At 56.2% G+C, this 27,318-nt stretch overlaps 10 protein-coding genes across 10 annotated transcripts; 5 read left to right on the top strand and 5 right to left on the bottom strand.

Moving 5' to 3' along the window:
• Positions 1–132: 132 nt before the first annotated feature.
• On the top strand, positions 133–2,307 carry EHS24_000624 (uncharacterized protein; the record flags this gene model as incomplete). The annotated part of the gene is made up of 5 exons (XM_028616448.1): positions 133–441; positions 613–756; positions 904–1,692; positions 1,736–1,787; positions 1,832–2,307. 5 exons carry the CDS (start codon positions 133–135, stop codon positions 2,305–2,307), a joined length of 1,770 nt encoding a protein of 589 aa, XP_028480305.1.
• Positions 2,308–3,300: 993 nt separating this feature from the next.
• On the bottom strand, positions 3,301–5,545 carry GPI1 (phosphatidylinositol N-acetylglucosaminyltransferase subunit gpi1; the record flags this gene model as incomplete). Its single annotated transcript, XM_028616447.1, has 9 exons — positions 3,301–3,464; positions 3,509–3,623; positions 3,676–3,815; positions 3,860–4,069; positions 4,112–4,322; positions 4,370–4,485; positions 4,525–5,002; positions 5,064–5,405; positions 5,444–5,545. 9 exons carry the CDS (start codon positions 5,543–5,545, stop codon positions 3,301–3,303), a joined length of 1,878 nt encoding a protein of 625 aa, XP_028480304.1.
• Positions 5,546–5,867: 322 nt separating this feature from the next.
• EHS24_000622 (uncharacterized protein) lies at positions 5,868–6,831 on the top strand (the record flags this gene model as incomplete). Its single annotated transcript, XM_028616446.1, has 2 exons — positions 5,868–6,527; positions 6,610–6,831. 2 exons carry the CDS (start codon positions 5,868–5,870, stop codon positions 6,829–6,831), a joined length of 882 nt encoding a protein of 293 aa, XP_028480303.1.
• Positions 6,832–7,489: 658 nt separating this feature from the next.
• EHS24_000621 (uncharacterized protein) lies at positions 7,490–8,695 on the bottom strand (the record flags this gene model as incomplete). The annotated part of the gene is made up of 5 exons (XM_028616445.1): positions 7,490–7,928; positions 7,972–8,456; positions 8,498–8,510; positions 8,559–8,589; positions 8,656–8,695. The coding sequence occupies 5 exons, from the start codon at positions 8,693–8,695 to the stop codon at positions 7,490–7,492; spliced, it is 1,008 nt and encodes a 335-aa protein (XP_028480302.1).
• A 3,281-nt stretch (positions 8,696–11,976) lies between these two features.
• On the top strand, positions 11,977–12,505 carry EHS24_000620 (uncharacterized protein; the record flags this gene model as incomplete). Its single annotated transcript, XM_028616444.1, has 4 exons — positions 11,977–11,991; positions 12,118–12,175; positions 12,323–12,406; positions 12,459–12,505. 4 exons carry the CDS (start codon positions 11,977–11,979, stop codon positions 12,503–12,505), a joined length of 204 nt encoding a protein of 67 aa, XP_028480301.1.
• Positions 12,506–14,394: 1,889 nt separating this feature from the next.
• Positions 14,395–16,631, bottom strand: EHS24_000619 (uncharacterized protein; the record flags this gene model as incomplete). The annotated part of the gene is made up of 4 exons (XM_028616443.1): positions 14,395–14,939; positions 15,705–15,956; positions 15,998–16,272; positions 16,327–16,631. The coding sequence occupies 4 exons, from the start codon at positions 16,629–16,631 to the stop codon at positions 14,395–14,397; spliced, it is 1,377 nt and encodes a 458-aa protein (XP_028480300.1).
• A 729-nt stretch (positions 16,632–17,360) lies between these two features.
• EHS24_000618 (uncharacterized protein) lies at positions 17,361–18,698 on the bottom strand (the record flags this gene model as incomplete). Its single annotated transcript, XM_028616442.1, has 4 exons — positions 17,361–18,038; positions 18,080–18,271; positions 18,323–18,356; positions 18,424–18,698. The coding sequence occupies 4 exons, from the start codon at positions 18,696–18,698 to the stop codon at positions 17,361–17,363; spliced, it is 1,179 nt and encodes a 392-aa protein (XP_028480299.1).
• A 1,436-nt stretch (positions 18,699–20,134) lies between these two features.
• On the top strand, positions 20,135–21,695 carry EHS24_000617 (uncharacterized protein; the record flags this gene model as incomplete). Its single annotated transcript, XM_028616441.1, has 6 exons — positions 20,135–20,227; positions 20,264–20,687; positions 20,752–20,980; positions 21,017–21,236; positions 21,291–21,454; positions 21,530–21,695. 6 exons carry the CDS (start codon positions 20,135–20,137, stop codon positions 21,693–21,695), a joined length of 1,296 nt encoding a protein of 431 aa, XP_028480298.1.
• A 943-nt stretch (positions 21,696–22,638) lies between these two features.
• Positions 22,639–24,205, bottom strand: EHS24_000616 (uncharacterized protein; the record flags this gene model as incomplete). Its single annotated transcript, XM_028616440.1, has 7 exons — positions 22,639–22,797; positions 22,995–23,120; positions 23,171–23,259; positions 23,318–23,523; positions 23,677–23,852; positions 23,896–23,927; positions 23,986–24,205. 7 exons carry the CDS (start codon positions 24,203–24,205, stop codon positions 22,639–22,641), a joined length of 1,008 nt encoding a protein of 335 aa, XP_028480297.1.
• Positions 24,206–25,057: 852 nt separating this feature from the next.
• GPI10 (glycosylphosphatidylinositol anchor biosynthesis) lies at positions 25,058–27,096 on the top strand (the record flags this gene model as incomplete). The annotated part of the gene is made up of 5 exons (XM_028616439.1): positions 25,058–25,360; positions 25,414–25,518; positions 25,565–25,839; positions 25,899–26,069; positions 26,112–27,096. The coding sequence occupies 5 exons, from the start codon at positions 25,058–25,060 to the stop codon at positions 27,094–27,096; spliced, it is 1,839 nt and encodes a 612-aa protein (XP_028480296.1).
• Between the last annotated feature and the right edge of the window lie 222 nt (positions 27,097–27,318).

The raw sequence follows: 27,318 nt of genomic DNA, 5'->3' as shown, positions 1-27,318 counted from the left end.
TTCGATCCCACAATCGATTCGCATCGCCTCATATCAGCCACCACTCCCCATTTTGTTCAGACCGTTGTTCCTCATCATCAACTTTCGACTCGTCTCTCTCACTTGACCTGCCTCTCCCTCTTCCTCCTCGCCATGATGAAGGGCGCCGCTCTCGTGCTTGCCCTTTCGCTGGGTCTCCCTGGCACTAGAGCACAGCTCACGCCCTCACCAACGTATTCCCCACCAAGCGCAACACAAGCAACCGTAACGAGCACGGCCACACCAAATGCTCAGTGGGAGACTGTGATGGGAAATTCGCTGTGGTTCTACGACGCTCAGCGCAGCGGTAACCTCGACCAAGGAACCTATGGCAATCGCGTCAGCTGGCGAAACAACAGCTGCACCACCGATGGCAGTGACTGGGGAGTCGACCTCAGTGGAGGGTGGTATGACGCTGGAGATGTGAGTAGCAGCCATGTGCGGCGAAGAAGCAGTGCAGGCGACGTCACGCTATGTCTCTATGTCTCCCACACACCAACGCGCCAGGTGTGATAGGGTTCTGCCCTTTCACTGGTGCACACATGCTCCGTTCACCTCTCGGAGCTTGGGTCTCTGCACGATGCTAACAAGTAGTACATCAAAGCCACCTTTCCTCTGGGGTTCACGCTCTTTGCGCTTGCGTGGGGTGGTCTCTCCTACGGCCCCGCATACGACACTGCTGCTCAAACTGCCTACCTTGATGGCACGCTACGATGGGGCTTTGACTGGCTCATGAGGGTGAGTTTAACAACTGTTGCGATTGGCACCACGGCTCTAAGGCCCGGTGGCGTGTGGTTCTTGTATGACTGCAACTAAATAACACAACATCATCATCCGCAGTCAATCCGCAGTTCTCAACAAGGCACACATGCTGACAGTTCACAGGCGCACCCTTCCGATGACCAGCTGTTCGTGCAGGTCGGCTCCCTTGACGTGGACCAGGCCTATTGGGGAGGCGACCTGGGAATTCCTGGTCCTCGCACTGCGTACCCCGTCAACGCCTCCGCACCTGGGACAGACGTCTGGGCGTCGACGGCCGCAGCATTTGCTATCGGAGCTCTCCTTTACCAAGGCGTCAACTGGAACACTTCGAGCAGCTCGCACGCGCCGGCCTCACTTGCAAACCAGACTTACGCCGGACAGCTGCTCAAGCATGCTGAGACTCTGTACAATGTCGCCAACACCACCACCCAGGCTATCTACTCTAACAGTGTACCTGCCATTGGGCAAGCTTACACCTCGAGCGGCTTTGGCGACGACCTGACTGTGGCGGGCCTTGCGCTCGCAGCAGCCACTAACAATTCTGCCTACTACGTGGATGCGTATACCAATTACCAAAAGTATGCTCTGAGCGGCAAGCAGTCTGTGTGGAACTGGGACTCCCGGACACCGGCGGCCTTCCTCCTCTTCGCGGAGATCTCGACTGCGCGCCCCGGCCTGCCAGCCGGTGCCGGTCTCGAAGCGAACGTGTCTGGCTGGCAGAAGGAGTCTGAGGCGTACCTAGACGCCATTGTCAACTCGCATCTTCAGAATGGCTTCATGACCAACGGTGGTCTCCTCTATTACAATGGCGACTCGGACGAGGCAAGTCTCAACCCCGCACTGGCGGCAGCCGCACTTCTGAACCGATACGCCCCGCTGGCCTCAAGCACTGACAAAGCATCCTCATATAATGTAAGGAGAGGTCGCAAACTATTTAAAGTGCTGACTTGCGTAGAACTATGCCCAGAGCCAGTTGAGTTATGCTCTTGGAGACAACCCTATGAGCTGTGAGTGGACTGACAATTGTATTGCTTTGTGCTAACTTGTTCAGCCGTTTACATGGTGGGCCAGCATCCCAACTCGCCTCAAAACCCGCACTCTGGCCTGGCCGCTGGTGGTAGCAACATCAACAACATCCGCACCGACCCGGAAACAGAAGCTTATGTGCTTTACGGTGCCCTGGTTGGCGGCCCGCTCAAGACTGACAAGTTCTGGGACTGGCGTGACGATTGGGTGCAGTGCGAAGTTGCACTGGACTACAACGCCAACCTTCCTGCTCTCGCGGCATGGCAACTGCTCAACTCGTCCTCAGACCCGTATTATGTCCAAGTCCAGGGCGGGACATATTCGATCCCCAAGGGCGAGCCTTGCGACGCGGCCTTGTCGTGCCGCAGTGGTGTGTCAAAGGGCGCTATTGCTGGCGCGGTCGTTGGTGTTGTTCTTGGCCTCCTCGTCATCCTTGGACTGTTGTGGTGGCAGCGCGATAGAATCAGGCGTTGGAGGAGGTCGAGCAAGTTTGCGCAGTAGAACAATGTAAAGGACACTCACAGCGTAGATGCATCTATTCATATTTGTGTTGAAATCGAGCCCACTACCTGTGCATGATCACGTAAGTACTGTACGCCGATGTTGGCCTAAAACCCATCACAAAATGGTAGAAAATGCCTTCCTTATTGCTTAATGTTTAGCATGAGGGTCTCTCTTGCACTGGTTATTATCCCAATTACGTCTCGTAAATATTGCACTGTATCACCACAATCAACACATGTCTTTTTGAAGCCCCACTCTCCTCCATGGACTGCAACCTGGAGCCGTGTCTGCACGCACACAACTTGTGAAACGGTGTCATCATTTACTGGCCCCAGCCCCTTCCCATTGACTGCAGCCCTACACAATCCGGCATGAACGACCGCTCGTCATCTGCGTGTACATGTACAGCTACATATGAGACTCCAACACTCCTCAACTGACTTGTCCTGACCTTTACCATCTATAGTACATCACACCCAAACGAGGAATCGATATTCATGTCGTACTGTACCACTGCCTACCCTCCTCTGGCTGCAAGCTGCTGTGCACTTGCAGCCGGCACACATAACACTCCCGGTGCGGAGTGCTTCTGGGCCGCTCATAACGCCCGGTCAGCGGTCGACTTTTGCGACTGTGTACGACATGCAGTTGCCTTCAATGCTGCTCTCCAAATTCTTACAACCTTGGACGACGGACGAACGGTTGGGTGTTCCCCTTCAGTCCCTTCAGTCCCTTCAGTCCCGCAGGCATTGGATGGAAGTGGCGGGGAGGCGCCTTGGGCTCTGCTTGTGGCCACGGTGTAGCTGGGACTGGCCGCCATCGTTGCGTAGCAATGGCAGAGAATCTCCGTGAGGCATTTGAGTTGTTGCAAGTGACAGTAGCTAACATGAGCAGGGACGCGATCCCTTGCCAGGAAAGCCAGACGGATGGGTGAAGGCTTCCATAATGCAACCCTTTTCACTACCATGACATGCATAGGGTACCTCCATTCTATGGTGTTCCAGCAGCACGTTGGGCTGCGCGCAACCACTCGCTAACGATCGTCGGAATGCTTTTCGGTGTGGTCCTGAGAAGTAGCGTGAAGCGTGGCGCAAGGGCGGTAGAGTCGCCAACCTTGACGGAAGGGTGGGGGACAACGTCGAACACAATGCCCGCTGGGAAGGGTCAGCCCATCGAATAAAGCCCGGCTGTTACGCACCTGGAACGCTCGCGGGCTTGAGGACACGGGACATGAGCGCGTGTGTGGGGATCGTGTTAAGTGCGCCGACTGCAAGAGCGAGTGTACCCTCAACGCCCACGATAGCAAGGTTGATCTGACGTCAGATTGTGCCGTTGTTAAGAAGGGCAGCGGCCGACCGTACTCACCACGGCAAACAGGGCGCCATACGCCAGCACGGTCGGGGCCAGGAAGGTCGAGAGAGTAAAGAGCAGAGTGCCAAGGAAGAGGGTGTCAAGATCGTACGCGTGCGAGTCGGTGCGATGGCGAAGTACGTTCCAGCGTTTACCTAAAAGTCAGCATACAGAAGTGTTCAGCTGTAGGTCAACTCACCACGGAAGAGATCGTAGAGTCCCTTGAGCGCCGCAAGCTGCCAGCCACAAAGTTTGGCCATGACAGTGTAGCATAGGCGGAGGTGGAGTGTGACGAGCGTAACCATGTCCGAAAGCAGGGCAAACGCAAAAGAGAGTCCGCCAAGTGCCACGAGGAGGATGGCCGTAATGGCTGGCCCTTGAACCTCGGTAAGAAGCGGAGCGACGACATCTGGAATAAGCTTTGAATTGTGACGGACACATAGCGACTTACCGCGCCATGCGACAAGAACGGTGCTGAACGCCGAGCAAAAGTATTGGCTCAGCGGGGTGTTGAGCTTCAGGCCCACCGGCCACGCATTGAGCCATTGGAGCGCCGCAACCATCGGGTCAGCGACGGCACTGGCACTGAGAGGTGGCATTGGGTAAAAGGCGAGAACTGCAGAGACAATGGCGGATAAGAAAAAGCCACCGAGCATGTCCGTCTGTTTTGATTGTCAGCTGCCTGCCTCCTGGCCTCGATGTTACTCACAAAGACAGCCTTCCGCACTTGAAGGAAGGCATTAGTAGGTGCCTCTCCGTCAATTTCAGCGCGAATGGAAGTCTCAAGTGTCTTGACCTGGTCGCTGCGAACAGCCACCTGCTTCACTTGAGAATTAGCCCCAGATGCACATCAAGTCAACTCACAAAACGCGCTGTGGCGCCGAAGCGACAAAGTGCGGCCAAACAAGACCACATCGGCGGACAGAACCGAGGTAACAGTGGTGAGAATGGCAACAAACGCTCCCATTAAGCTTTGAGAGTATGGGATAAGCGTGAGGGCAAACAGCCCAATGGTGCTCCAGAACATGAAGAGCGTAAACGCGTTGCGAAGAACAGTGATTGGAGTTGGACGCTCGAGCACGCTGTCTGTACCAAACGTATAGCCACCGATCTCACCGCCAAAGTCACGCCCGAGCAAGGTAAATTCTGGGAGGGAAACAGTTGGCAGCGTTCTTGCCGAGGTCGTGTGTGCTACACCGGGAGCGACAAGGCCTGCGGGGACGAGACCAAAGCCGTTCTTGGCCTGCGTCCGGAACGTTCCCAGCAAGCGGTAAGTCGTAAAAGCGTTGCGGCCCCAGCCGAGGTACTGGAGAATCTTGCGCTTGGGCGGTGCCAGTGTTGACTGCGCCGCGGTTGACTCGTTTAGCTGCCATTAGCACAGGAAGCAGCGAGCGGGTACATACCAAAGACAGAACCGGACGGAGGTCGCTGTCCTTGACTGTGGGCGCCGCCGAGGTTGCACCGTTCTCCCCGCCAGTTGCAGCAGAGGCAACCTCACCAAGGGTGAGGTGAGTAAGCGGCTTGGGAGGTGTGTACAAGACCGTCTCGGCATCGACACTGTACGCAACCGGTCGGCCAGAGTCGGTCCAGATCGAGAACAGGTCACTGTGGACGTCGGATGGGACAGAGGACGTGTCGTGCTGTGCAGGGTGCACGCGTGCAAGAGGTTGGAGCAGACGAACCTCCCCATCAGTCGCCTTTTCCTTGCCATTCGCATTTGCGCCATCGGTGGCTGGAGTGTCAAACTTGGCGTCAGTCAGCACAGAAGCGGCGCAGCACATACCTTGTCAACAACAGTGACCACCACAATGCTTTCGCCCTCCTTCCACCCAACGGCGGTGCCGGTTTTTGCCAGAAGTCCACGGGTGGGCCAGAATACGCGCATGTTACCGATATGTTTGTGATAGAGGCAACGTAAAGAACATGTGCTGTACCTCCAGCGCGGCCTCGGATAGGGTGTTTTAGCTTTCCCGGCCGGTGACTGACGCGATGCCGTGGGGGTTAATCGCGTCCGCGCGTCCGAAACATCAACCCATGTGTCCCACGTCGTCAAAGAGAGTTCACGTGACTGTGGAGACCCCATATCGCACTTTCGGTCATGCGCGACGGCCGTCGGACTCGATCAACTCTGAATCGCGGTGTCTCCGTGTGACGTTTGTTTCTCTGAATTGCTGACCAACTGGCTCTTTCATTCACCACGTCCGACAATGTCCCACGAAGAGGACGCGCTCAGCGCGCTCCAGCTATTAGCAGCAATGTACCCGCTCGACGGTGAGCTCGTTCTGGGCGATTCCGCGGCGGCAGCTCTCGCCGCCTGCGAAGCCGGGGACGAGCCTGTTCTTTCGTCTCCGCTCGAGCTTGTGGTCCGCATACCGATCGACGATGACGCTGGGCCGGATGTCACCCGACGAGTCGAGCTTACAGTATCGCTTTTGCTGGACGCTCCTGTCAAGATCTCTGTGCGACAACCGCCGTTCCTCTCCCGAGGGGCATACGCCGACCTCGCAGCTGCCCTTCCCATCGCCCCCGAACACGAGAGTGCCAGCGATACAGTCATGACGGCGATCGAGACCGTGCGAGCTACTGCTTCCACACTGGCTGTGACGGAAGAGCCAGCTGATCCCGTTCCCGACGTAGTGGTAGACGACGGCGCACTCGAAAGGGTGTGGTTTTGGTTCCCGTCCCTGTCAACACGAGAGAAGCGACGCGACCTTGTCGAGTATGCTGCAACCTACCGACTAACCGGGTTTGTCCTGGCGGGAAAGCCAGGATTACTGTGCCTCGAAGGTGGTGGAAAGGCTGTTGATCGGTACATGGCAGCTATCAAGAGTGAAAGTTGGGGCGATATTCCAAGTTACCAGAAGAAGGTACGTGCAGTGGGTTCTCCAAGAGGTTGCCCTTTATTGCCTTCCCTCCCTCCCCTCGCCACTGCCATCTTGCCCACCACAGCTTGTCTCCTCCCTCCCAGAGCTAACAGCACAGGTGACAGAACGCCTCCGCCGCGCCCTTCTTTCCAGCGAACGCAAGTTCAAAGTCATGTCCGAAATCACGCATCTCATCCCCCAACATGGACAGTACAACCACAGGGGTGACATGGGGGAGGTAAAACGGCTGATGGAGGAGTGGGGCGTTGGGGACGACTTCGGGGCCGCCGTCATGAATACGTCCTAGGCTAGACGAGGACACCGGATCCTATAGGATATCAAACGACAGCCTCAGCTCTACATTGACAGTAGCACCAATACACTGGCAGTTGTTTTCGGTTCACCACGCCTCCTCCACTTGTTCTTCGTTCGGTCTAAACCATTTCGTGTGGCCCAACGGCGTCCCCTTCGACTTGCAGGTGTTCAGCGCTATGCCACAGCTGCTTGTTTACTCCATTGCCTCTCATTTGTGTTAGTGTTACATTCACAACGCCAGGATCACCTTTCAATGCGGCCGTAAACAGGCCCCCCCCTTTGCACCACTCCACTGCTTTTCAGTTCGCCTTCCTTGTGGCTCAACATGACCATCAGTGTGAGAACCCGCGCCTTGTTTGATGCGGTACCATGCGGCTTTCTACACCTTTGCGGTAACGATGCATACGTGCTTCTTCGTGCAACGTCCTGGACACCTCTTTTACACTGGGTGTCGTTATTTGTTGTGCATGTCACAGGGGGTATCTATGTGAGGTATCTCGGCATGAGCCCAGCCTAACAGTCCAAAATATGAAGAAACAGGTTATAAAGGTCCACCTGGAACCTTCGTGACGAGAAAGTCGAGCCCGGCTAGCTTAGCTGGACGATGACGACAACGCCCGGTTCGAGGAATTCACAGCCGGCCAGGACTCTTAGAAGCGCCGAGTGGCGGCCGGCTGCTGCTGAGGAGGGGGGTGGCCACGTGCCATGGAGTTAGGACCGCCGGGGTTGATGGGCGACCGCATGTTCGGGTTGAATCCCTGTTGCTGCTGCTGCATGGGCTGCTGCATAGGTTGCATTGGAGGACGGCCTTGGGGCGGGCCACGGTACCCACCGGGTGGGCCTGTCGAGGCGATACCACCGCCGGTGGATGCGATGCCCGGGCCGGTCGAGGCGATGCCACGGGGTCCCATCTGGCCATTTGCAACAGCGGGGTACGAGTTGTTACGACCAGGAGGGGGACGGGTAGCGGCTGGACCAGGACCACGTGTGGCAGCGGGGCCAGGGGCACGCGAAGCGGCCGGCGAAGGAGCAGTTGACGCAGGACCGGCGCCGGTCTGCTTGCGCTCGGCGGCCTGGAGAATCTGGTCACTGAGACTTGTTAGTAAAGTAGCCAGTGAACGAGTAGACCCACTCGAGAAGGTTGAGACAGGCGCAGCAGACAACCCATTCGACACAGTCCTCGTTGCCGACTCCAAGGGTCTGCCAAACCTGCTTTTCGTCCTCAGACCTGCCGGTAATGGCGATGCGGGTACCTCCGCCCTTCTCGGGAGGGTTCTTTGACACCTTTCCAAACTCTACCCTCCTCGGGGGAATCTGGTGACCGGCATACTTGAAGTAGAACATGGTCCACCAGTCAGCGTGGGGGTTGGGCTTTGAGATTTGGTACAAGGGCGTGTCGTCCTGGTTGACAATCTTGTATGTGGGGTGCTGGACTCCAGTGTTCTCAATCGTCCACTTGAGGTCGCGCGATGCCTCGCACCGAACAACATTGTGCTTGTGGTTGGGCATTGTAGGGAGCGACGCGTTCGACGTTGCACCAGTGCGGGTCGGGGGAAACATTTTGGCCACACAGAGGTCGCCCTGCGGCGATGGCGTGAGGAGATAGTTGACGCGGTTCTGGTAAGTGTCAGTGGGATACCGGGCTATCGGATTCGTACCTCCTCTGTATGCCTGATATGTCAGCACAGTCACAACAAGATGGTGGCGAGGGCAACTCACAAGTATGTGTAAAGGACTTGATTCGGCTGACCTGTAAACGCAATAAGTAACTATGCCTCCAGTGCGCAGCCAAAGATGAAATGAAAAGACAACATACCGTGGGGTGTCACGATCAGCGTGGGCAAGTGATTTGGCATCGGTGCATGGTGCGGCGACGTGAAGCTGTGTCCAAGTCAGCAAGTGGCTTCGGCGTTAGATGCCGGCCATGGCGTGGGCAACAAACACTACTAACACGGTGTAAATAGCTTTGAGTGAGGATGCGCGATATTCACGCATATGTGGGTGTGCGAAAGGAAGAAGACAACATTGGGGGACGGGGTGGCAAAGTGTGGTGATAAAGGCGCAGGAGCGTCAGCATCTGGATATCTATTGCGGGAAGCAACGCTCCCGTGGACACTGGGATGAGGATCCCGCGATCAAACGACCTACCGCTCATGGCTGCTTAATTCGACTTGCCAAACGTGTGGCTACTTTTGTCCTCTCGCTTTCTCTCTTCCTCCTCAAACAAACACAAAACTGCACGCGCGCTGTTGGCGGTGTTTGGCGTCGGCTTAATGGGGGGATGGGTGGTGGTGGGTGGTGTGTGGATGGGAGGCAGACGACCTGCTGACGCTCGTGTGAGAGACGGTTGGACTGTGTAGGGTCGCGGTGGCCTTGTCCAGATGCGCGTGTGGTGGTGTAGTGATGTAGAAAAACGATAAAACGATGAGGAGAGTGTGGAATATGGGTGGTTTAGATGAAGACGGTTGTGTGTTGAGAAAAAGAAAGGGCAGAAGACGAAGATGGGTTGTTTTGATTGTGACGGTTTCTGGTGGGTGAAATGCGGGCCCTGAGAGGGGGGGACGAATATGCTCTGGCGGGGGGGTGACGCCGTGGGGTGTTGTGTGTGTGTAGCGAGAGCGGGGGGAGATGTGGCCGACGAGAGAGGGAGGGACAAGGACGATAAGGACTTAAGGACGACGAGGAGATGGGCAATGTGGACGACGAGAAAAGAAGAAGCAAAGGCAAAACGACGAGGTGTGTGTGTGTGGGTGACGGGATGTGCTGCTGCAGTGCCGTGTGTGGACGGCCGACGATGGCGCGGGTGGGCGGTCTGTGCACAGGGGGAGAGGAGGGGAGGAGCTGGAGGAGAGGGGTTGCGCCCACCGCGCGCTGCAGGGCGGGGAACATGTAGGGACACGGCCACAGGGGTAACCGGCCAAGACGTCGCGAGTTCTGGCCCCCTCCTCTCTCTCTCTCCCCACCCACCGGCGCATCCGGCGCGGCCACCGCAAAAAGCGGAATCTAAAATACATGTGTGCAACGCGAGCTTCCCCCCCAGCTCTCCCTCTGTACCTCTCCCCCCCTCTGTCCCCCCCTTCCCCCCGCGGCACCGCCCAAAGGGGTCAACAAACAACGAGGGATCTCCAGGATCAAGGAGGTTTTTGGCGACGCGAGAGAGAGACATGGACAGCATATGCTTGCTGGCAGCTGTGCCACACACATCCCTGTTAACGACCAAGCAGCAGATACTACGACTTGGTTTGCCGTACATATATGCCATGTCGTCCGGCCCAGGCACAAAGGCAAACACTTGTATAACAGCAGAGCACCTCTGGCCTCGGCATGTGAAGCGTGCTGTGCTGCACTTGCACTTCTGATCGCTCTTCGAGCGAGGCGGTCCTGTTTGTCGTCGGCGGCGGTGCGCGCGGGAAACGGGACGCGAGAGAGGCACTCTTATCCTTTTACCATCGCCCAGGTCCGAGTCGCCCGGGTGACAGCACATAGCCAACATGGTTTGCTTTACATGTGGTAGCTCCAAGGTTGCGTGGATGTGTTGTGAGGATCCACCGGCCATGCAAACAACGGCACATGTAGAACTTCACACCCTAGCGTCTATAGCGCGGCGGGTGGTGCAACGGTAGATCGCCTATCGACATTGGGAAATTGACTCGCCCGCGCCCCCGCTCCTATACGCCTACTGCGGTACATATAAACAAGGACGAAACTTCGACGCAAATAAGCAGCCAGGCCAACGCAAAGGGTTTTTATCGGACGCGTGATCGCGTGACACGCAGCTCACCGCCGCAGTCGACCGTTCCGTCGTGGCTGTCCAAGATCTAGCTGGTGTCTGCGGCCGTCAACGACCTCCTTAGCCTCAGCGACCACAAGGAATCCCCTTCGCAGCGGACAGCAAAATCCACAAGGCTGGGGGCTTGGTCCTCGATATTAGGCCATATATCAGCCAACTGGCCAACTGGTGAGTTGGCCCGCTGATCCGCTGAGCCGTCCGGTTGTCTAGCCTGTTCGCTTCGACCTACGCAAAAGGGACCAACAAGTTAAATATAGGCTTCATCTGTACGAGACATGGCCGCTGTAAAGGAGGTAAAGGGACCACCGGCGGGCGTGCCTTGCAGGAACAGAACGGCCACTGGCGCCATAGGGCCTTGTGAGGGTCCGTCCTGGAGCACATAGGCGCGTCCATCTCTGCTGGAATCAACCAGTGCAAACCCACATTTTCCACTTTTCGTCAATCACAGTTGTGAACAATTGTACGCAAATGTTATAAAAGCCAAGATAACAGCAGCTGAATACCTTTAGTCTCATCCTTGACTCGGTTTGACTGCAAGTCGTAGAAAAGCACAAGAAAACGTTCGTTTCAAAAAGTGTCGACGCTGTGTTCTTCCTGTGGCCATTGATACTTTGCAAGATCACACAAACCGCCTGCTGTCAGTGCTGTGCTACACCGAAGGGGACTCGAACCCCTATCCCAAGCGAGGTGTGTTCAAACTGAACCCACTGGAAAGCATGGATAATGACCCTTATACGATCGGTGTTTAATACACTGAACTTAGACATTTGATCGCAAGAAATAGCATTGAGGCTTATTGGGATCACGATGCACAAGGCGGAGGTGGGAGGTGGGTAAAAAAGGAATGGGCTAGATGTACTGTGGTCGGGGAGGGAGGAACTGACAAGGGGGGAGGGGGAGGGGGAGGAACAAGCAGGAGGAGAGAAATCAAGAGGAATGGCTTGAAGTTTTGTGAATCGTCTACGGGCGCATTAAATCCTTGTCAGTTAAGGAGGGTCACCACCTTTTAACCCTCCAAATAACCTGCCCTATGTTGCAAAGAACATGGCCTTGTCTGCCGTCTATCCTCTTTGATATCAGGATAATTGGAGCTGGAGCCACATGTGTCGTGGAATCGTTGAACGTTGAACGACCGTACGACCGTACCACCGGGTCCAAAAGCGGGCCAGCGGCCAGCGGCGACCACCACGCGCACCACGCCAGACAGCCACGTGTGTTTGCTTCCGTTTATGTGCTTCTTGGTTTGCCTCCGTCGCTTTCCACCCCCACCCGCTCTCGCGGCCAGTCGCCGTCCAGTAGTTTGCACTCGTTTGCTCGTCACCACCTCCAACCACCACCACAATCACAATGTACCGCTACCTGGTACGTATTGATGCCAGACACACGCCGATATCAGGACCAGTGCCATCTGAGCCTGTCACTACCGGAGCCCTGCTGCCAACCCGGCACTTCCAATTCCGTTGAAGAGCGGGCGCTAACAACTCTCAGCAACGCCTGGCCCACGAGCAGCCCGTTTACTTCTGGTCGTTCGCCATTGGCCTCGCTGGTACGTGATTTATGGTGACTTCAGTCGCCCCTCCCCTGTTTGCCGAAACGCTTTCTGCGTGTAGATCGCCACTGCACAGCACAAGCGGCCTTTCGGGCCATCGAGCCGACCGTGGACTATCTACGTGACCATAACTCACCTTCACAGGTCCCGTCATGGTCGCCACCGTTCCCCCTATTCGCAAGTCGTTTGGCTGGACCCCCGCTGAGCGCATCCCTACCACCTTCCCTCGTAAGTCGTTGCTTCCTCGGCCAGCTCGCGATGGCCAACACCTGACTTGCAGTCCCGGACCGCGCCCGTCGCCCAACCGTTGGCTACGAGGACGCTTAAACGCAGCGCCGAAGAGAGAAATGCATGCAATCTGAGGAAGTCTGCTGAAGAGGGACTCGGCTGGAGACGGTCGTGCTGGTCCGCCAGTCGAACGTCTTACGGTCCCAAAGGGCCGTGAGGACAGCCGAGAGGGCGGCGGCCAACAAACTACCAACACGAACCGCCAGCCGCCTCGGGCTAATGGGGGTCGGGGGCGTGTAGCAGGCAGATTGAAGGACATCAGTTCTAACGCTAGTTGGCCACTGTGGTAGGTTTCACTGGCCACCTTGGTACGCTCTGGCATGATGACTAACCCGAATTGACGTCGTTCCACATCTGCACTGATCTACAGGCCACGTCTCAACAACGAAGCCAACACGAATGTTCAAACGGTTGCAGATATAAAAATGCAGAGCAGCAAATCAAATCAAGTAGGCTAACCCGGGCCCCCCGTTACCGTCTTAGATCGCTGGTGTTTTGTTTTGGGCGGAGGGGAATGACAATTAGGGTCGAACATGCAGGGCAGGACGACATCCTCAGCGTCTGGCGCAGACTGTTGGTGCTCTTTGAAGAGCTGGATCTCGTAGCACGCATGGGGCGTGCTCGTAATGTCCTTGGGTATCGTCATTAACATTGTAACGTCTCACGACCCCAAAGTGACCGTGAGGAACACTGGGGGAGGACGACCAACAGAACGGGACCGGCGGCTGGCGGGTTTGGTTATAGCCAACATTCTAGTAGCGTCGGTGAGGTCGGGGAGGAGCCAGAAGCCAAGCTGGGAATCGGCGGATACGGAGCCACATGCGCAGGAGGGCGACGTTAAACTCACTGGCAGTGAGCAAAATCCCTTGGACAAGAGTGGAGCAAAGGGACCGGGCAGTGTCCCCTGTGTACCTGTATGCGATTGCGGAGCGTACAGACACAACATGGACCTTGGGTGTGGGGCGCAAGGATGTGGCTTTGTGACTGTGGTCATTTATCGCGAGGAGCAGCCTCAAGAGCGTAGCCGTCGTCATGCACTGCCATAACCATCCCTTCCCCCAAAGAACCCCAGTTTCCGTTAGTACTCACCGGAAGCTGTCACTGATAACGGCCAATGGTCCTCGTGACTCCGGGATGTTGGAGAGTACCGGGTAAGGAGGAGCGACAATGTGCGACATTTACAGAGGAACGCAGTGAGGCCAGACACCAGGCCACCAATTACTGCAAACTAATGTCCGGCGGCTGGGCTGTGCGAAGCGGGAGTGTCAGGTGGCCCGTCACTGTCAGTTGAGGTAATGTATCGAGTTTCGAGGGTGTAAGACAAGTGGCGTGAGTACTGTCGTCAGGGTTGTGAGCAGTGGACGGGGGAGTCCGATTACAAGTGGTGAACGCTCCATCTTGTAGACAGAGGTTCTCACCCCTTGATGGGTCTTAAACACCGTGTTGACTTTGACCCCTTGATGGTGCTCCTTTGCGTGAAATCACCTTTGGCAAGTGGGTGCAAGGTCTGAAGCCGTGAGGAACACCGCATGGGGGCGGGTGGGAGGGGACAGGACGGCCATCACAACGAACCAAATCGTAACTGGATAACGAACCGTTCGAGGATCCAAATTCAATCCACAGTGTGCGCTTCGGGGCTGTCTCAGGTAAGGGTTACTGGCGGGGATCATGGAGATCACCTGTGCAAAGCGCGAAAAGCTCGGTGAGCGGTGACGCGGTGACACATAGAACAGCATCGACATATTAACCTGTCGCGACCCCTGTAGACAGCGCAACATCTCCACTACTGTGTTGAACTAGTGAGTACCCTCGTATCCATCCTCCGGCTTGGGCCACCAGCCGAACAAGCCATCAAAACATCCGCATCCGTGGCCGTTACGTGGGGCAGCGGAAGGACTGGCGTAAGTCAAGGTCATTGCAGTTTCTGCTCACATGCTGATGCTGAAAGTGCTCGCGTTCTGATGGTAGTACGGAGCAGCGGCTTCGGCGCGATCCTTTGCAACCATGCTGTCGCGGATGTGGGCAATCTCAAATGGGGGTGCCAGATCAAACGTTCTCTCAAATAGGTCGTCAAAGGGTGGGATGTACCGCTCGACTGAGGGTGAAGGGCCGTGCATGGTGCGCGTGCGCGTGCGCGTGCGCTGGGTGAAGTCGAGGTCGCTTTGACGCTCCGTGCTGACGGTGAAACCTGGTTGACGCTCGGTACCAAATGTGCCCGTACCCAACGTGTCGCCGTTGCCAATGGGTGACCAAGCTCCCATGTCCAGGATACGCTCGGGGGGCTCTGCGTTGGAGATGGTACGACCGAACGTACTGCCTGTGCGGACTCCAGCGCGGGGAGGCGGAGGCAGGCTCAACGTCCGTTGCGGGCTGTCGTTGTTGGGAAAGGGCACGCCGCCGAGGTGCACAGCCGAGGCCGCAAAGTTGGGGAGCGGTGCGAGGTGGGGGATTGGAGGGAGTGGTGAAAGTGTGTCTTCGGATTCGTCAGTATTGAGGTACTGGTATGTATCCCCAAGCGTCTCGAGATGGAAGGTGTTGCGATTGTGGGCGGTTGCAGGTGCGGACGGATGACCGGGCGGACTCTCGAGGGGTGTCGTCGCGCAGGACGGAGGGACCACACCCGTGGCCGTCTTGGGGCGACCCATTGGAAGCAATAAACACTTTAGTTGGGTGTGGTGTACAGGTGAAGATGAGAGAGAGAAACGATGTGAACTCTTGCGACACCGAGCTCGCTCCGCCATGGAGTAGCGACGGCGCTCTGGCCGCCCACTGGATTCTTGAAACGAAAGATCACCGGTCGTTGCCAGATGTGCTTTGGATCACCTCTGATAGTCGTTTAGTCGTTAGGAGATCAGGGGTGCAAGTCTGACGTTTACGGGCCATGTGTGGCAGACAAGAAATGGGAAGAATACCTTGCAAAATAAAATAAAACAAACATAAACAAACCGCACCTGTCATCTTCCGGCGTACCTGCGGGCCTGCGTGCTGCACGAAACCCCGAGACACGTACATTGATACACGGGCATTAAACTCGAAAGGGGAAACCGACTTGAGTCCTCGGTGTTCGGGAAAGAAGTTTACTTATTTTGCCACGTTCTGGCCATTGAGATATTTGACTAGTTGTGAATGTGTCTTGACTTTGGCATCCTCCAGAATGTTGACCTTTTCGGACAGATAATGCTGAAGGAGTAGATGGCCTGTGTGGTTCATCCGCCGGAATATCAGCCCCCCAAAGTACCCTTCAGCGTAGCCAGTGTGGCTGTGGCATTCGTTGCGTCAAGACCAGGAGGTTGTGGGGCCTTGGAGAGGACGCCAAACTGAGAGACAAAGTCGCCATTGTTGGCAAAGTGCTCTACATGGGCGAAAGGCATGCTCTGCGCTGATTCGAGTCTGGTTGGGCTTGGGCGAGAAAAGTGGTTTGCAGCTGATGCAAATGTGTAAACTTCAACTTTGGCAAGGACGTCGTCGGGAAAGTCGCACAGGAGCTGGTCTGGTGCGTCAGTCGAGAACATGGGAGTCTGGTAAACTCACCGACCCAGGCGGACACGATAATGCCGCCCTGGCTATGGCCAATAAGTACGACGCGTTTCTTGGCTGGGTTCATGACTGCACGCCGGACATGTGAGTATCCGATCCGAATGTCGGGGGTTGTGAGGAAGAGGTCGCGCTGAAGAATACACTCCAGTAGGTCGAAGAAAATTCCCAGAGAGCGATTGAGGACGGCCGTGACGGGTCGACCAAACAGTTGCTGTAGGCGGTTTGCAACGAGCTGGGCACCCGAGCCCGTGGTGCAGATTCCATTTACACTGCAGCGAGTCAGTACAAGCCGCCGGTCGAACAAGTTGTTCTGAGCTACTTACAACAGCCACTCCTCACGCTCATGTCCCTCAGTCAGGGCGACATTTCCGACAGATTTCCGCAGCTCCTTGCCTTGCAGCTTGGTGGCCAGCCAAATATAGACCACCAGGGCGGCTATCACCAAGGCTGGAGACGGTATGCCGACGCTCAAAGACAAGACAATCGTGACTGTGAAGACGACCGAAATGACAGCCAACACGACCTGGGCAACCACACCACTCGCTCTAATGTCCAAAAAGAGTGGACCTCTGGATGAGAGGCCCACTGGGAAGAAGATGAGCGGTAGGAGAACGATGTTGTTAAGCATGAAAACCAAGTCATCAATCACAAGACGCCAAGGCGCATGGCGAAAGTAAGGCGGAGATCCCTCAGTTGCAAGCTCGCACACTACATTGTATGGGACGACGTATGGGGTTGTGGGAGAGGCTTTGGACGGGGTGGGAATAGTAGTAGGCAGTGGGGAACGTTCCATTGGTCCACGGGAGCCGGCTATCGAGTCGTTTGAAGGATACTGGTGGTGGGTTGTTGGTGAATCGCCGAGCAATGTTGGTCTGGGAAAAAGAGAATGCGAAAAGGGAAGAACGCTGCCTGGCATACAGAGTTTTTAACCTTGCCATAAGCTGATGCAGTTCACGACGCCACGGAACAGATCTAATTTGTCGTCATTCCGCGGCGTGTGTGAAACGCGGAAGCTGAGAATTGCAGTACTCGTGGGAATCAGAAGCAGGAGTTAGGATGTCGCGGCAGTGTCGCGCAGTTGCGGCAAGTCATCAAGGTCTCGGCCACGGACCTTGACCATCGCATTTGAAGTGCAAACAAAAGTGTTTCAGTGTGTAACGTCGTGCTACCTTGTGGTGGTAAGAAGAATGCATTAACTAATTGCATTAACTAATGAGGGTCGTGCAGAACTGAGCGTCTTGCGCAATGTCCGTGAAGGTGATTCTCTAGAATGAATTGTGGCAACGTAGAGAGAGAGAGAGAGAGAGAGAGAGAGAGAGAGAGAGAGAGAGAGAGAGAAGTATAAATGATCCACCTCTTAGAAGATGACAGCGGCACCCAAAAGGGCACCAGCGACAACAGCGACGGCACCGAACGAGCTGGAGGCCGAGACGCCAGCCGACGACGAGCTGCCCGACGAGGTGGTGGCCGCACCGGCCGACGAGCCCGCCTCACCCGACTTGGAGCCATCCGTGCTGGCCGCGTCAGTGGCCTCGGCAGCGGTAGAGGTCGACTCGACAATGTTGGTCGGGGTCGTGACAGTGGCCATGGTAGTGGTAGAGAGGCCAGTGACAGTAGCCGACGAGCCGGAGACGAAGGTGACGGGGGCAGCAGTGACCATGTAGTCGGTGGTGGCGACGCCGTTGCCAATGGTGGAGTAGGTCACGCAGTTTGAGGTGGCAGGCCAGAAGGCAGGCGCCGAGGGGGTGACAGTCTGGCCAACGGTGAAGACACCAAGGCTTCCGTCGGCGGACCAAGTGCCAGTGTAGCGCTGGCGGAAGGTCGAGGTGGAGCCGTCGGCCTGGGGGTAGAGGCCAGGGGGGGCAGCTGCCTCACCTTCGCACGAGGTGAAGGTGCCGTTCGAGCGGTAAAAGTCGTCAATGGCCATGACCCAACGGCAGCCCATGATGTCAAGCTCGTGCTCGCACTGGAGAGCAGCGGTAACGTTGTTGGTCTCCGCAGTGCAGATACGAAGACAGAACTGGTCGTACGAGATCTGCGGTTGCGTCAGCCCTGCCATTTACACAAAGCACGTACAAAGGACATCCACTCCTCGTAAAAGACATCTGAACCGGTAGCAACGTCGGTGGTAACATTGCCACCAATGGGGTTGCCCAGGTTTTTGGCACCGTGGGGGTCGAGCTCACCACCAGAGTCGCCATAGGGAATGTTGACCTTGGTTCCGTCCCAGAAGCCAGAGATCTGGACGTAGAGAGGGGTCTTGATGAACTGCCAGGGCTGTCAGTATGCGTGCGTGAGAGGGTGACGCTGGAAGCTCACGTGTGCGGCGTGGATGGCGCCGTCGGGAATGAGTCTAAGGGATGTCAGCGAGCCTCACGCAAAGGGGCCGTGAGTAGTTAGGGCTTGCGTTTTGCACTCACCGAGCGTTGTTACGGGGCTTGGTGCACCAGGCAACGACAATCGGCTCGGTGTTACCGATCAGCGAGTCCGGTCCGGCCTCGGGAGGGCCGTAAAGGCAAAAGTCGTCGACACTGTTGAGAGTGAGAAGGCGCGAGTACGAGGTCATGTTGACCTGCGCGCCGATGGGGAGAAACTCGGGCTTGTCGGGGTTGGTAACACCGTTGGCGCCGGCAGCAGTGACCTGGGCACGGGCCATGCCGACAGCAAGAAGAGGAGTGAGGAGCGAGGTCCACATGTTGCGTTGCGGTGAAGGGGACTGCCAGAAAAGAACGAAACCTATGATCGTGAAACCGGGATTGAACGAGTAAGTGAAAGGTGAGGTGATGAGTGAAGAAGACAGCGAGTTGCCCATCTGTGTTGTGCTTTGGGGAGGCTCTTGAAGGGACCAGATCCGCCGACCAGATCCGCCGACGTCTTCGCCGTCGACCTGTGGGACGCGGCAAAGCAACACCCAAAGGCCTCGCCAAGCGTTAAAATGCCAGCCTGCCAAGTCTTGGCACGGCGGGGCGGCCCGCGTAGACGTTGGCGCCACCCAACCAGAACGCGGTTAGTCGCACTAGCCCACCAAGCTGTGCTCCTAGCCGTGTGCTTTGTTCTGTACGCTGTTGAGAACGTGAGAAAGTGTGCACACAATTTCAGCTGTAACACGGAGAGAAGAGTGTTTTTGCTGCGCAGATAACCGGACGCAGTCGCTGATCGCTTAAAACCCTCCGCAATCCGGAGTCCCAAAAGTCTTGCTCCGTAATACCATACTAAACGCAGTGTTCGCGTATGCCAAGCCAGGACCGTGTCCCGCCACTTCACCCTGCGGTGCACCCGACGCCTTGGGCGGACGCGTACATGTGTGCGGACGTCAGGGCCTTGCGACACACGCAGAGGAACAAGCAATTGTACTACACCTACAGACATGCAATTGCGCTCGAGCAGATCGAACGAGTGCATGCATGTTACATACATGTGGTACGCAAACGGCACCTTCACGGTTTCAGGTGCGAGGTGACCAACACACGGACAGCTGAGTCTTGAGTCAGCCAAAACGGTCACGTGGAGGGGACTGTGGAGCGTAGAGTTGGTTGCGGACGGCCAGTTGGCACGTCAAGGCAGAGGTGTACTCGTGAGGCCTGGTCCACTCCTGAACTGGGAGGCAAACAAGAGGCTAGTTCCGTTGTCCATACCACCAGGTCTCACGGTCACAATGAGGCCGTGCGTAGTGAAGTGCGGGGACACAAGAGGAACATCAGTTTCGGTTTGGATCCCAGCCGCTCGTACAGTACCCATCGGCAAGATCAAACGGGAAACGACAAACTGGCTTTTGCCCCAACGGGCTCGCAAACTAAGTCGAGCAACGGACTGGTGGAATGAGGGAACCTGAACAGGGCGGCCAAACTTTGTGAATTGCACAATTCGTGACAGGACGCGTTGAACCTGCACAAGTGGCGGCCGAACTCACTGCTGAGCTGCTGACGAGGCATGTTTATCCGACTCAAAACGCCTCACACACCTTGTTGTCAATATTTGGCTGGAGGACATTTGTTGGCGGCTGAGTTGGGCAAATCCGGATCGGCAATTCCCGCTTCCTACAAACGTGCTGTCGCCGTAGGTGAATTGAAGGTGAATGTATAAAGTGTCTGAGTGGTGCGCTGTCCGCTGGTGTATCGAGTAGTATAAACCATGACTGTTATCGACTCTTGTGCCCACACTGTTGGTTACCCTCTACCCGATGACGCCGCTACCAGCAAAAGCCAGACCATCTTCAATCCCGAAGTGAGCGAGACTCTGGGGACTTGTCACTGACGCAAGGCCCGTCAAACCGTCGTGAACGTGCTCAATTCCCTCCACCCCGAGCTCAAGGACATTTCTGATTACCTGCACGCCAACCCGGAACTCGCTTGGAACGAAACCAAGGCGCATCACAAAATCACAAATTACCTTACCACCAAAGGGTACACCGTAACAGACGTCTCCGAGTATCCAACGGCCTTCCGGGTGGCCCACTCGCGTGGAAATGGGGGACCCGTCTTCGGCCTCAACTCGGAGTACGATGCCCTTCCTGGCATTGGCCACGCCTGTGGACACAACTTGATTGCAATTTGTGGTATTGGTGCCTTCCTCGCTGTTGCGGCAGCAATGGACAAGCACAATATTGAGGGCACGGTTGTGCTTATTGGCACTCCCGCGGAGGAGAAAGGATCTGGCAAGATTGACCTTCTCAAGGCTGGAGCTTGTGAGCGTTGCCCGTTACCCGCGTTGGACGTTAGCAAGGTTGACCACTGTTGACCACCTCACAGACAAGGATCTTGAAGCGTGTATGATGCTCCACCCCGCCAAGGGCCCGATGACCGGCACGGGTGCCGCTGTTGTTGGCACGTTTGCGCTCCGTCACCTGACGATCGAATACTTTGGCAAGCCAGCACACGCCGGTATGGCGCCATGGGAGGGTGTCAACGCTCTTGACGCAGCGACAATCGCGTATGCCTCGATCTCGGCACTTCGTCAGCAGCTAAAGTCGGAGACTCGGTGTGTACAAATCAGTGTTCCTTTTCTGATGTTCAGCGTTCACGGCGTTATCACCGACGGAGGCTCTGCTCCCAACGTCATTCCTGCGCACACCGAGCTGAAATATATCGTGCGCGCGACAACGGACAAGGAAGTCGGCAAGACGTTGGACAAGGTGGTCGCCTGTTTTGAGGGTGCGGCACAGGTATCAGGCTGCAAGGTCAAGATCAGTGTGACGGATCCCGTCGCCGAGCTCCGCAACGAGCGGACACTTGCTGTGAGCTTTGTTTTTCTCTTGTTGTTCTCTCCAAACCCAGACTGACGCTTTCAGACCGAGTTTGCACATGTCATGCAAGACGTGTTTGGTGCCAAGGTTATCCTTGCCCTCGACAAACCGTACGGTGGAAGCACCGACTTTGGAAACGTTACACACGTACTTCCTGGATGCCACCCAGTGTTCAATATTGAGGCGGATGGCCTGAACCACACTCCCGAGTAAGAAGGTCTCACGGCCCCTTTGGGGCCGTGAGTACATATATTGGCTTTATGGCGTTCAGGTGGATCTAACAGCCTCAGGTTCACAGCAGGCGCTGGCTCTGCAGACAGCGTCGCCGAGGCCATCAAGCACACTATCGGAATGGCTTGCACCGGCATGCGTTTCCTCGCTGACCCCGAATTTGCTACACAGGTCAAGAGGTCGTGGGAAAGCATGATGACAAAGGTCAATATCGAGTAGAATAGGGTAAATAATACAACAAACAGAGCAAGGAAGTGAATGTCGCGGTAGCTCCTTCGTTGCGACAGTACCGGTGACCTGCCAGGGCAGCGTGGGATGCTTTACAGTCACATATGAGAGAAGAGTGGTGATACACATGATACTATCCCCAGACGTCAGTGATCAGTGTGACCAGCTGCCATTCTAAAGTCATTTGTGTCGCACCACAATGCGCTTCTATGAACTACAATGTGTCAGAGCAACGCCTCGGACAATGCGCTTGATGAAGACGTCGGCGGCGATGGCGAGGACGGGAGCCACAACAGCCCACCGGACTTCAAGCCTTTGAAGGTAACGAGCATAGTGTTCGCTCGGGCGGCGACGTTGAGACCGTAGCTCTCATCGATTTACACGACGTGAAGGCCGTCGGCCACCTCAACCCGACCCTTGCCCAATCCATCCCCAGACGTGTCCCCGTCGGAAGGCATGTTTTGAGCAAGACTATTTATTTGGACAAGGAACCGGCATTCAAAACCAAACCATCACAAAGGCGTTTGCTTCTGAGGCCCAGACCTCCTGATATATTCCCTCGGATTTTGGGTATTGGCCAATTTTGCGCGAGGAAAAGGATAAAAGGATAAAAGGATAGGTTTGTTTTGTTTTTGTTTGTTTTCTACGGTGGACGGGAACACAAGGTCATATTTCTCAGTGAGTTTGGCGCCGGCAGTTGCTGACAAACTAGCCTGAAACAGAGAAGGGTCCATGACGGTTGGATATGAACGAGGAGGTATTATTGGCCTCAGATGGGGGAGTGTAATGTTGAGGAGAAGGAATGTAAGTGAAAGCCGAAGGAAGGTGCTGGGGGAAGGTGTACTGTCATGGGGACCGGTGCCATTGCACAACCACTTGGGCGACTGATTCAGCTACAAACAATGCTACACACAGAGATCTAAACATCTACAGCCTAGATACCCTCTCCCTTGTTCCTCGTAAACGGGTGGTTGGTAAACCACTCCAGGCGCTTGACGTCGGCGAACGATGTGGGGCGAGAAACCGGCACGACAAGGTGGGCGGTAAGCGTCGCGCCGTGCTCGCCGAGGTATGCGGGGCGTAACTGCCACGCCTGGGGGTAGCGTGGCGGGCAGCAGTGTGTCGGGTCCGTGGACGGCCATTTTGGGTGGTGGTTGACAACTTTGCTGTCTGTCCACTCACTCAGCTCGGCACAGCCGAACCGAGACTGGTCCTCCGAACTCCTGGGACCGTCGTCGACAGAGCACACGTAGTGTACGCGGCCGCCGAGGGGTCTCGCCAAGTCTCTACAACCCATGTCCGCTGATCGCCCTTGTGGAGGACGTCGCGCACGGAGTGGGGTTTGTCCAGCACCTCAAACTCGGAGCCGGCAATTTGAGGCACCTGTGCACGACGCGCTGCCACTCTTTTGGCCGGCTTATCTCGTCAGCTATCGGTCACCCAGATCTTTCAGCCCTCAGACTCACCGCTGCTCGACGGGGATGGCGCACGCCAACAGGGTCGCCGCTCGTCGAGAGGGATGGGTTGAGGTCGGCGATGGCCTTGGCGTCGTGAACTGTCATAGCCTGAGTGTCGCCGCAGCTGGTCCGTGTCGGCAGGTGGCTCTTGCAAACCGGGCTGGTCTCGCCTGGTGCCGTGACTGTCGGGAGGAGCGTCGCCCGACCGTTCGGCGGTGTTGTCCAGGGCCTCGGCCAAGTGTGGCGGGTGGCTGTCGCTCCGGTCGTCGTCGTCGTCATCGTCGTCATCTTCATCGTCACCATGGCCATAGGCCGCGCTCGATCCGACCAGCGTGCTTTTCAGCTCGAACGCCAAGCGCAGTCTTTAGAAGTGCGCAGGGGTAAAGTCGGCCACGGCCTTTCCCAACATGACCGTGAGGACGCTCGAAGTGCCCAAGCCACCTGAAGTGGCAGCGTTGCGGACAACGTCAGAGACTGGCCAACGAGGTGGGTTTTGGATGACCCATTTGGTTCACTGGGCGATGGCGACTCGGTTGGAGTAAGCATGGGGTCCTGCGAGGAAGTCGCAGCGCAGGGCGTAGAGGGTTGGGTCGGTGGTGTGCCGAGGCCACTCGTCAATCGACGGGGGATACGGCGCGAAGGGTCTGCCGCGATTGTCGACAAGGAAGAGGTAGCTCTCACGGACAACCGTCTGGGTGGTGGTGTCAAAGTGGACCAATTGTTTTGGCACTCACCTGGATAGCCTCATATGCGGTGGTGCTCAACGCTGTTGCCCAGTCGGTCAGATCGCCGTCGCCTACAGCGCGTCTCGAGCGCGTCTAGACGTGCCTGCAGTGAGTCGACTTTCTCTTCAAGAGCGGTGTTGTCCGCCTCGACGCCTTTGATAACTGTGCCCTGGTCTTGCACAGTGACCTCCAGGTCGCGGACCTGCCGGGGGCAGGCTTCCAGCGAGGCGTGCAAGGTTTGCTGCTGCTGTTGCAGGTCGGCGTTGGTACGCTCGACCTGGGCATTCTTGGCTTCCACGGCCAGTATGCGACTCTCCATGGCGCTCAGCCTGTCGAGTAGGTGCCCTGGGGTAGGCGTGAACAAAGGGCGTGAGCAAAGGGCGTGAGCAAAGGAATGTGTCATTTGGCGGGTGGCAATACTCACGCGTGTGCGACTCACCTGACGCGTGGTCCTTCTCAACATTCTCGTCTCCTTCCTTCTTCGATACCATCCTGGGAACGACTTGAAGCACAATCCGACGGTCATCGGCGCCGTTTCCAGCTTCGGAGTGTCGGTCACTTGTGGGAGAGGGTTCTGGTGCTAAATGGGGCAGGCATGAGGCCTTGTCGTATGTTAGAAAAGAGAGATGAGGGAACGCTTCATCCTCGTCACACACTCAAAACGTCCCCCCCCCCCCGTCCCCCGAGTGGTCACGGGCGCCGTCTGTATCAGTGGATCAGTGGTGGCCACTTGGCCGCTTGCCACTGGCCACTGTACCACTGTGGCTAGGAGTATAATGGCGGGGCAAGGTGGTGTGCGCTGTGGCCAGTCGTGGGCTCGTTGGCTGCAGTCAGCCAGCTTCTGTGGGCCAGCTTCTGCCACCCATATCGTGGATTGAGCACAACGTCCTATTGCTTTCCCAGCCTGTACTTGACCCTCGCGCCGTCGAGAAGAAGTTATTCCACGGGATGGCCAGGTGACTGATAGCTTGACAGCGGCTGGATACAACACCACAGCGCGCGACAAATCGCCACAGCACTGAATGCAGACTGCGCGGCAAGGTCACGTTTCGGCATCACCGGTTAATTGTTTAAGGGGGTGCTCAGATACATCAATGGTCAATGACGTACCGATGGATCGTCTGCAAAACCCAACCGCTTAATACTGTTTTCCTCTTGCCCTCATCGCCAAATGCTCTCCAAAGCCCTCGTACTGGCTTGCATCGTTCGCTCAGCAACACTCTTCCTCCCCCACACATTCTTTCAGCCGGATGAGTTCTACCAAGCGTTTGAACCCGCGTACACATGCGTTTTTGGCGGGGGCTACCTGACATGGGAATGGCGCGACCTCCCGGTTCCACTTGACGCGCCGCCCAACAACTGGTGGACCTCGACCATTGTCGGAGGGAGATTGAGGGGATGGATATGGCCTGGGGTGTTTATGTTGGTGTATCGCCTGGTGCGGAGCGTTGGCTGGGAGGAGACGGATCTCATTGTGGGTATGGCACACCGGCGCGCCTTCCGGCCATCCGCTGACCTTCATGTTAGGCCCTTGCCCCGCGTGCTGTCGGGGTTGTCATTGCAGCCTTGACAGACTACTACACATACATTCTCGCAGCCAAAGTCCTGGGACCTGGTGCTGCACCAGCAGCGGTTCGTATAGACTGCGAGACGTGCACAGCGCTGACGACCAAAACAGTTGTTTCTCTCCCTGACGTCACTGTTCAACGGCCACCTCCTCCTTCGCGCATTGTCCACATCACCAGAGACCCTTCTTACAACCGTTGCGTTGTGCTACTATCCTCTGCCGGCGAGGTCAGTAGTAGATCCCCGTCCTGGAAACTCGTCTGCAACGGCTTCTCCAGACGGTGGACGTGGTCGTCCTTCCAAACCAATACCGGTCTCAAACGATGGAAAGGAAGCCCTCAACTACGTGGCCCTGGACACTGTTGAACGTTGCGACAAAATCTCCGTGTATGTCGCAGTGTCCTGTCCTGTTGAGAGGGGGGGTTGGGCGCTGACACCGCGAGCAGACCCAAAGACAATCTCATTCTTGCTGCAGCATTGGCCGCCCTGTCGCTGTCTATTCGCCCCACGATGCTCGTCTTTTGGGCTTACATTCATCTCGAGCAGTCTCTCCACACATGGAGAACGCGAGGTATTTCCGGATTGACGGGTCTCTCCCTTGGGACTCTGACTGGAGGGTGGGTTTGTACTCCTAGAAGCTTCTTGTTAACGTGTAACAGCGTCACGGTGCTTCTTGTAGCCACTGCTATTGATTGGGTCATGGTTGGCAGATTGACCCTTCCTCTTGTCACCTTCTTTTACCAAAACGTCGTCCTCAACATTGCGTCATTTTACGGCGGGACTGGTATCTTATACCACGTTGTTCAATCCTTGCCCATTCTCATGTTCCCAGTCTGGTACTGGTGGGGTCATGGATTCGCAGCGGCTCTATGCCCTTCACTTTCGAGCGTCGAGACGACGGCACCACTGCGAACCCTCGCCCGCGCTATCACGTTCTCCATTGCCCTTCTCTCTCTCTCTCCGCATTCAGAGTGGCGGTTTCTTCATCCTCTCCTTCCTCAACTATTGTTATTCGTCATTCCGCCTCTCATTCGTCAGTATACTCCCGACATGGCTGCCGGTCGCCGCTTCACACAGGCAGCACGACAATATTGTCGCCTACCTCGCCGTCCATTCTACCTCATCCTCCTGAGCCCCATCATACCGTATCTTTATCTCAACATTTTCCACGGAGCAGGGCAAGTGAGTGCAATTAATGCGCTTCGCCGAGGCGAATTTGGAACCACAGAAAAGGTGGTCGCTCTCATGCCCTGCCACTCGACGCCTTGGGCGAGCCACCTCGGCCAAGTCGATGGCTGGTTCCTCTCTTGCGAACCACCTCTCGCCGGCATAGACCCTTCTCAGCATCGGACCGAACAGGACCAGTTTTACGCATCGCCTGTGTCCTACATTCTGGACGTTTTCCCGACTCGGCCACTACCGTCGTCCTCTTCGGCTGAAACAGACTCATTACTACCGTCCCACATTATTTTATTTGGCTGCCTACTTGATGTCACACAGGCTGTGGGACAAGAAATGTTCTCCGTTCGCCAGTCTTTGGCATCCCGAGGGTATCACGAAGCTCGCCACTTTTGGAACGGATTTGACATTGCCCAGGACGAGGAAAAGCGGCGCGGCGGTGTTCGGGTGTGGGTCCGTAACTAAGTAGTGACTATGGGGTACTGTACATTTAATAAACCAAATAAGACTTTGTTGGGTGCCATATGCCGTTAAATGGGACAGAAATTTGGCAACACAGAGTGGAGCCTCATAATCACCTGGTAAAGAACATCTGTGGGAATCAAATCCATCTAAGTGGAAGGACTCCCTACCGCATAGACGGTTCAATCGTGCTATCGACTCCGATTCCTTCCCACTCGGCCGCTG

Source organism: Apiotrichum porosum, assembly GCF_003942205.1.
Source record: "Apiotrichum porosum strain DSM 27194 chromosome Unknown scaffold_1, whole genome shotgun sequence".
In the NCBI taxonomy this organism is placed as follows: domain Eukaryota; kingdom Fungi; phylum Basidiomycota; class Tremellomycetes; order Trichosporonales; family Trichosporonaceae; genus Apiotrichum; species Apiotrichum porosum.
The sequence above is the reverse complement of the archived record's forward strand: the minus strand, read 5'-3'. Positions and strand labels throughout refer to the sequence as shown.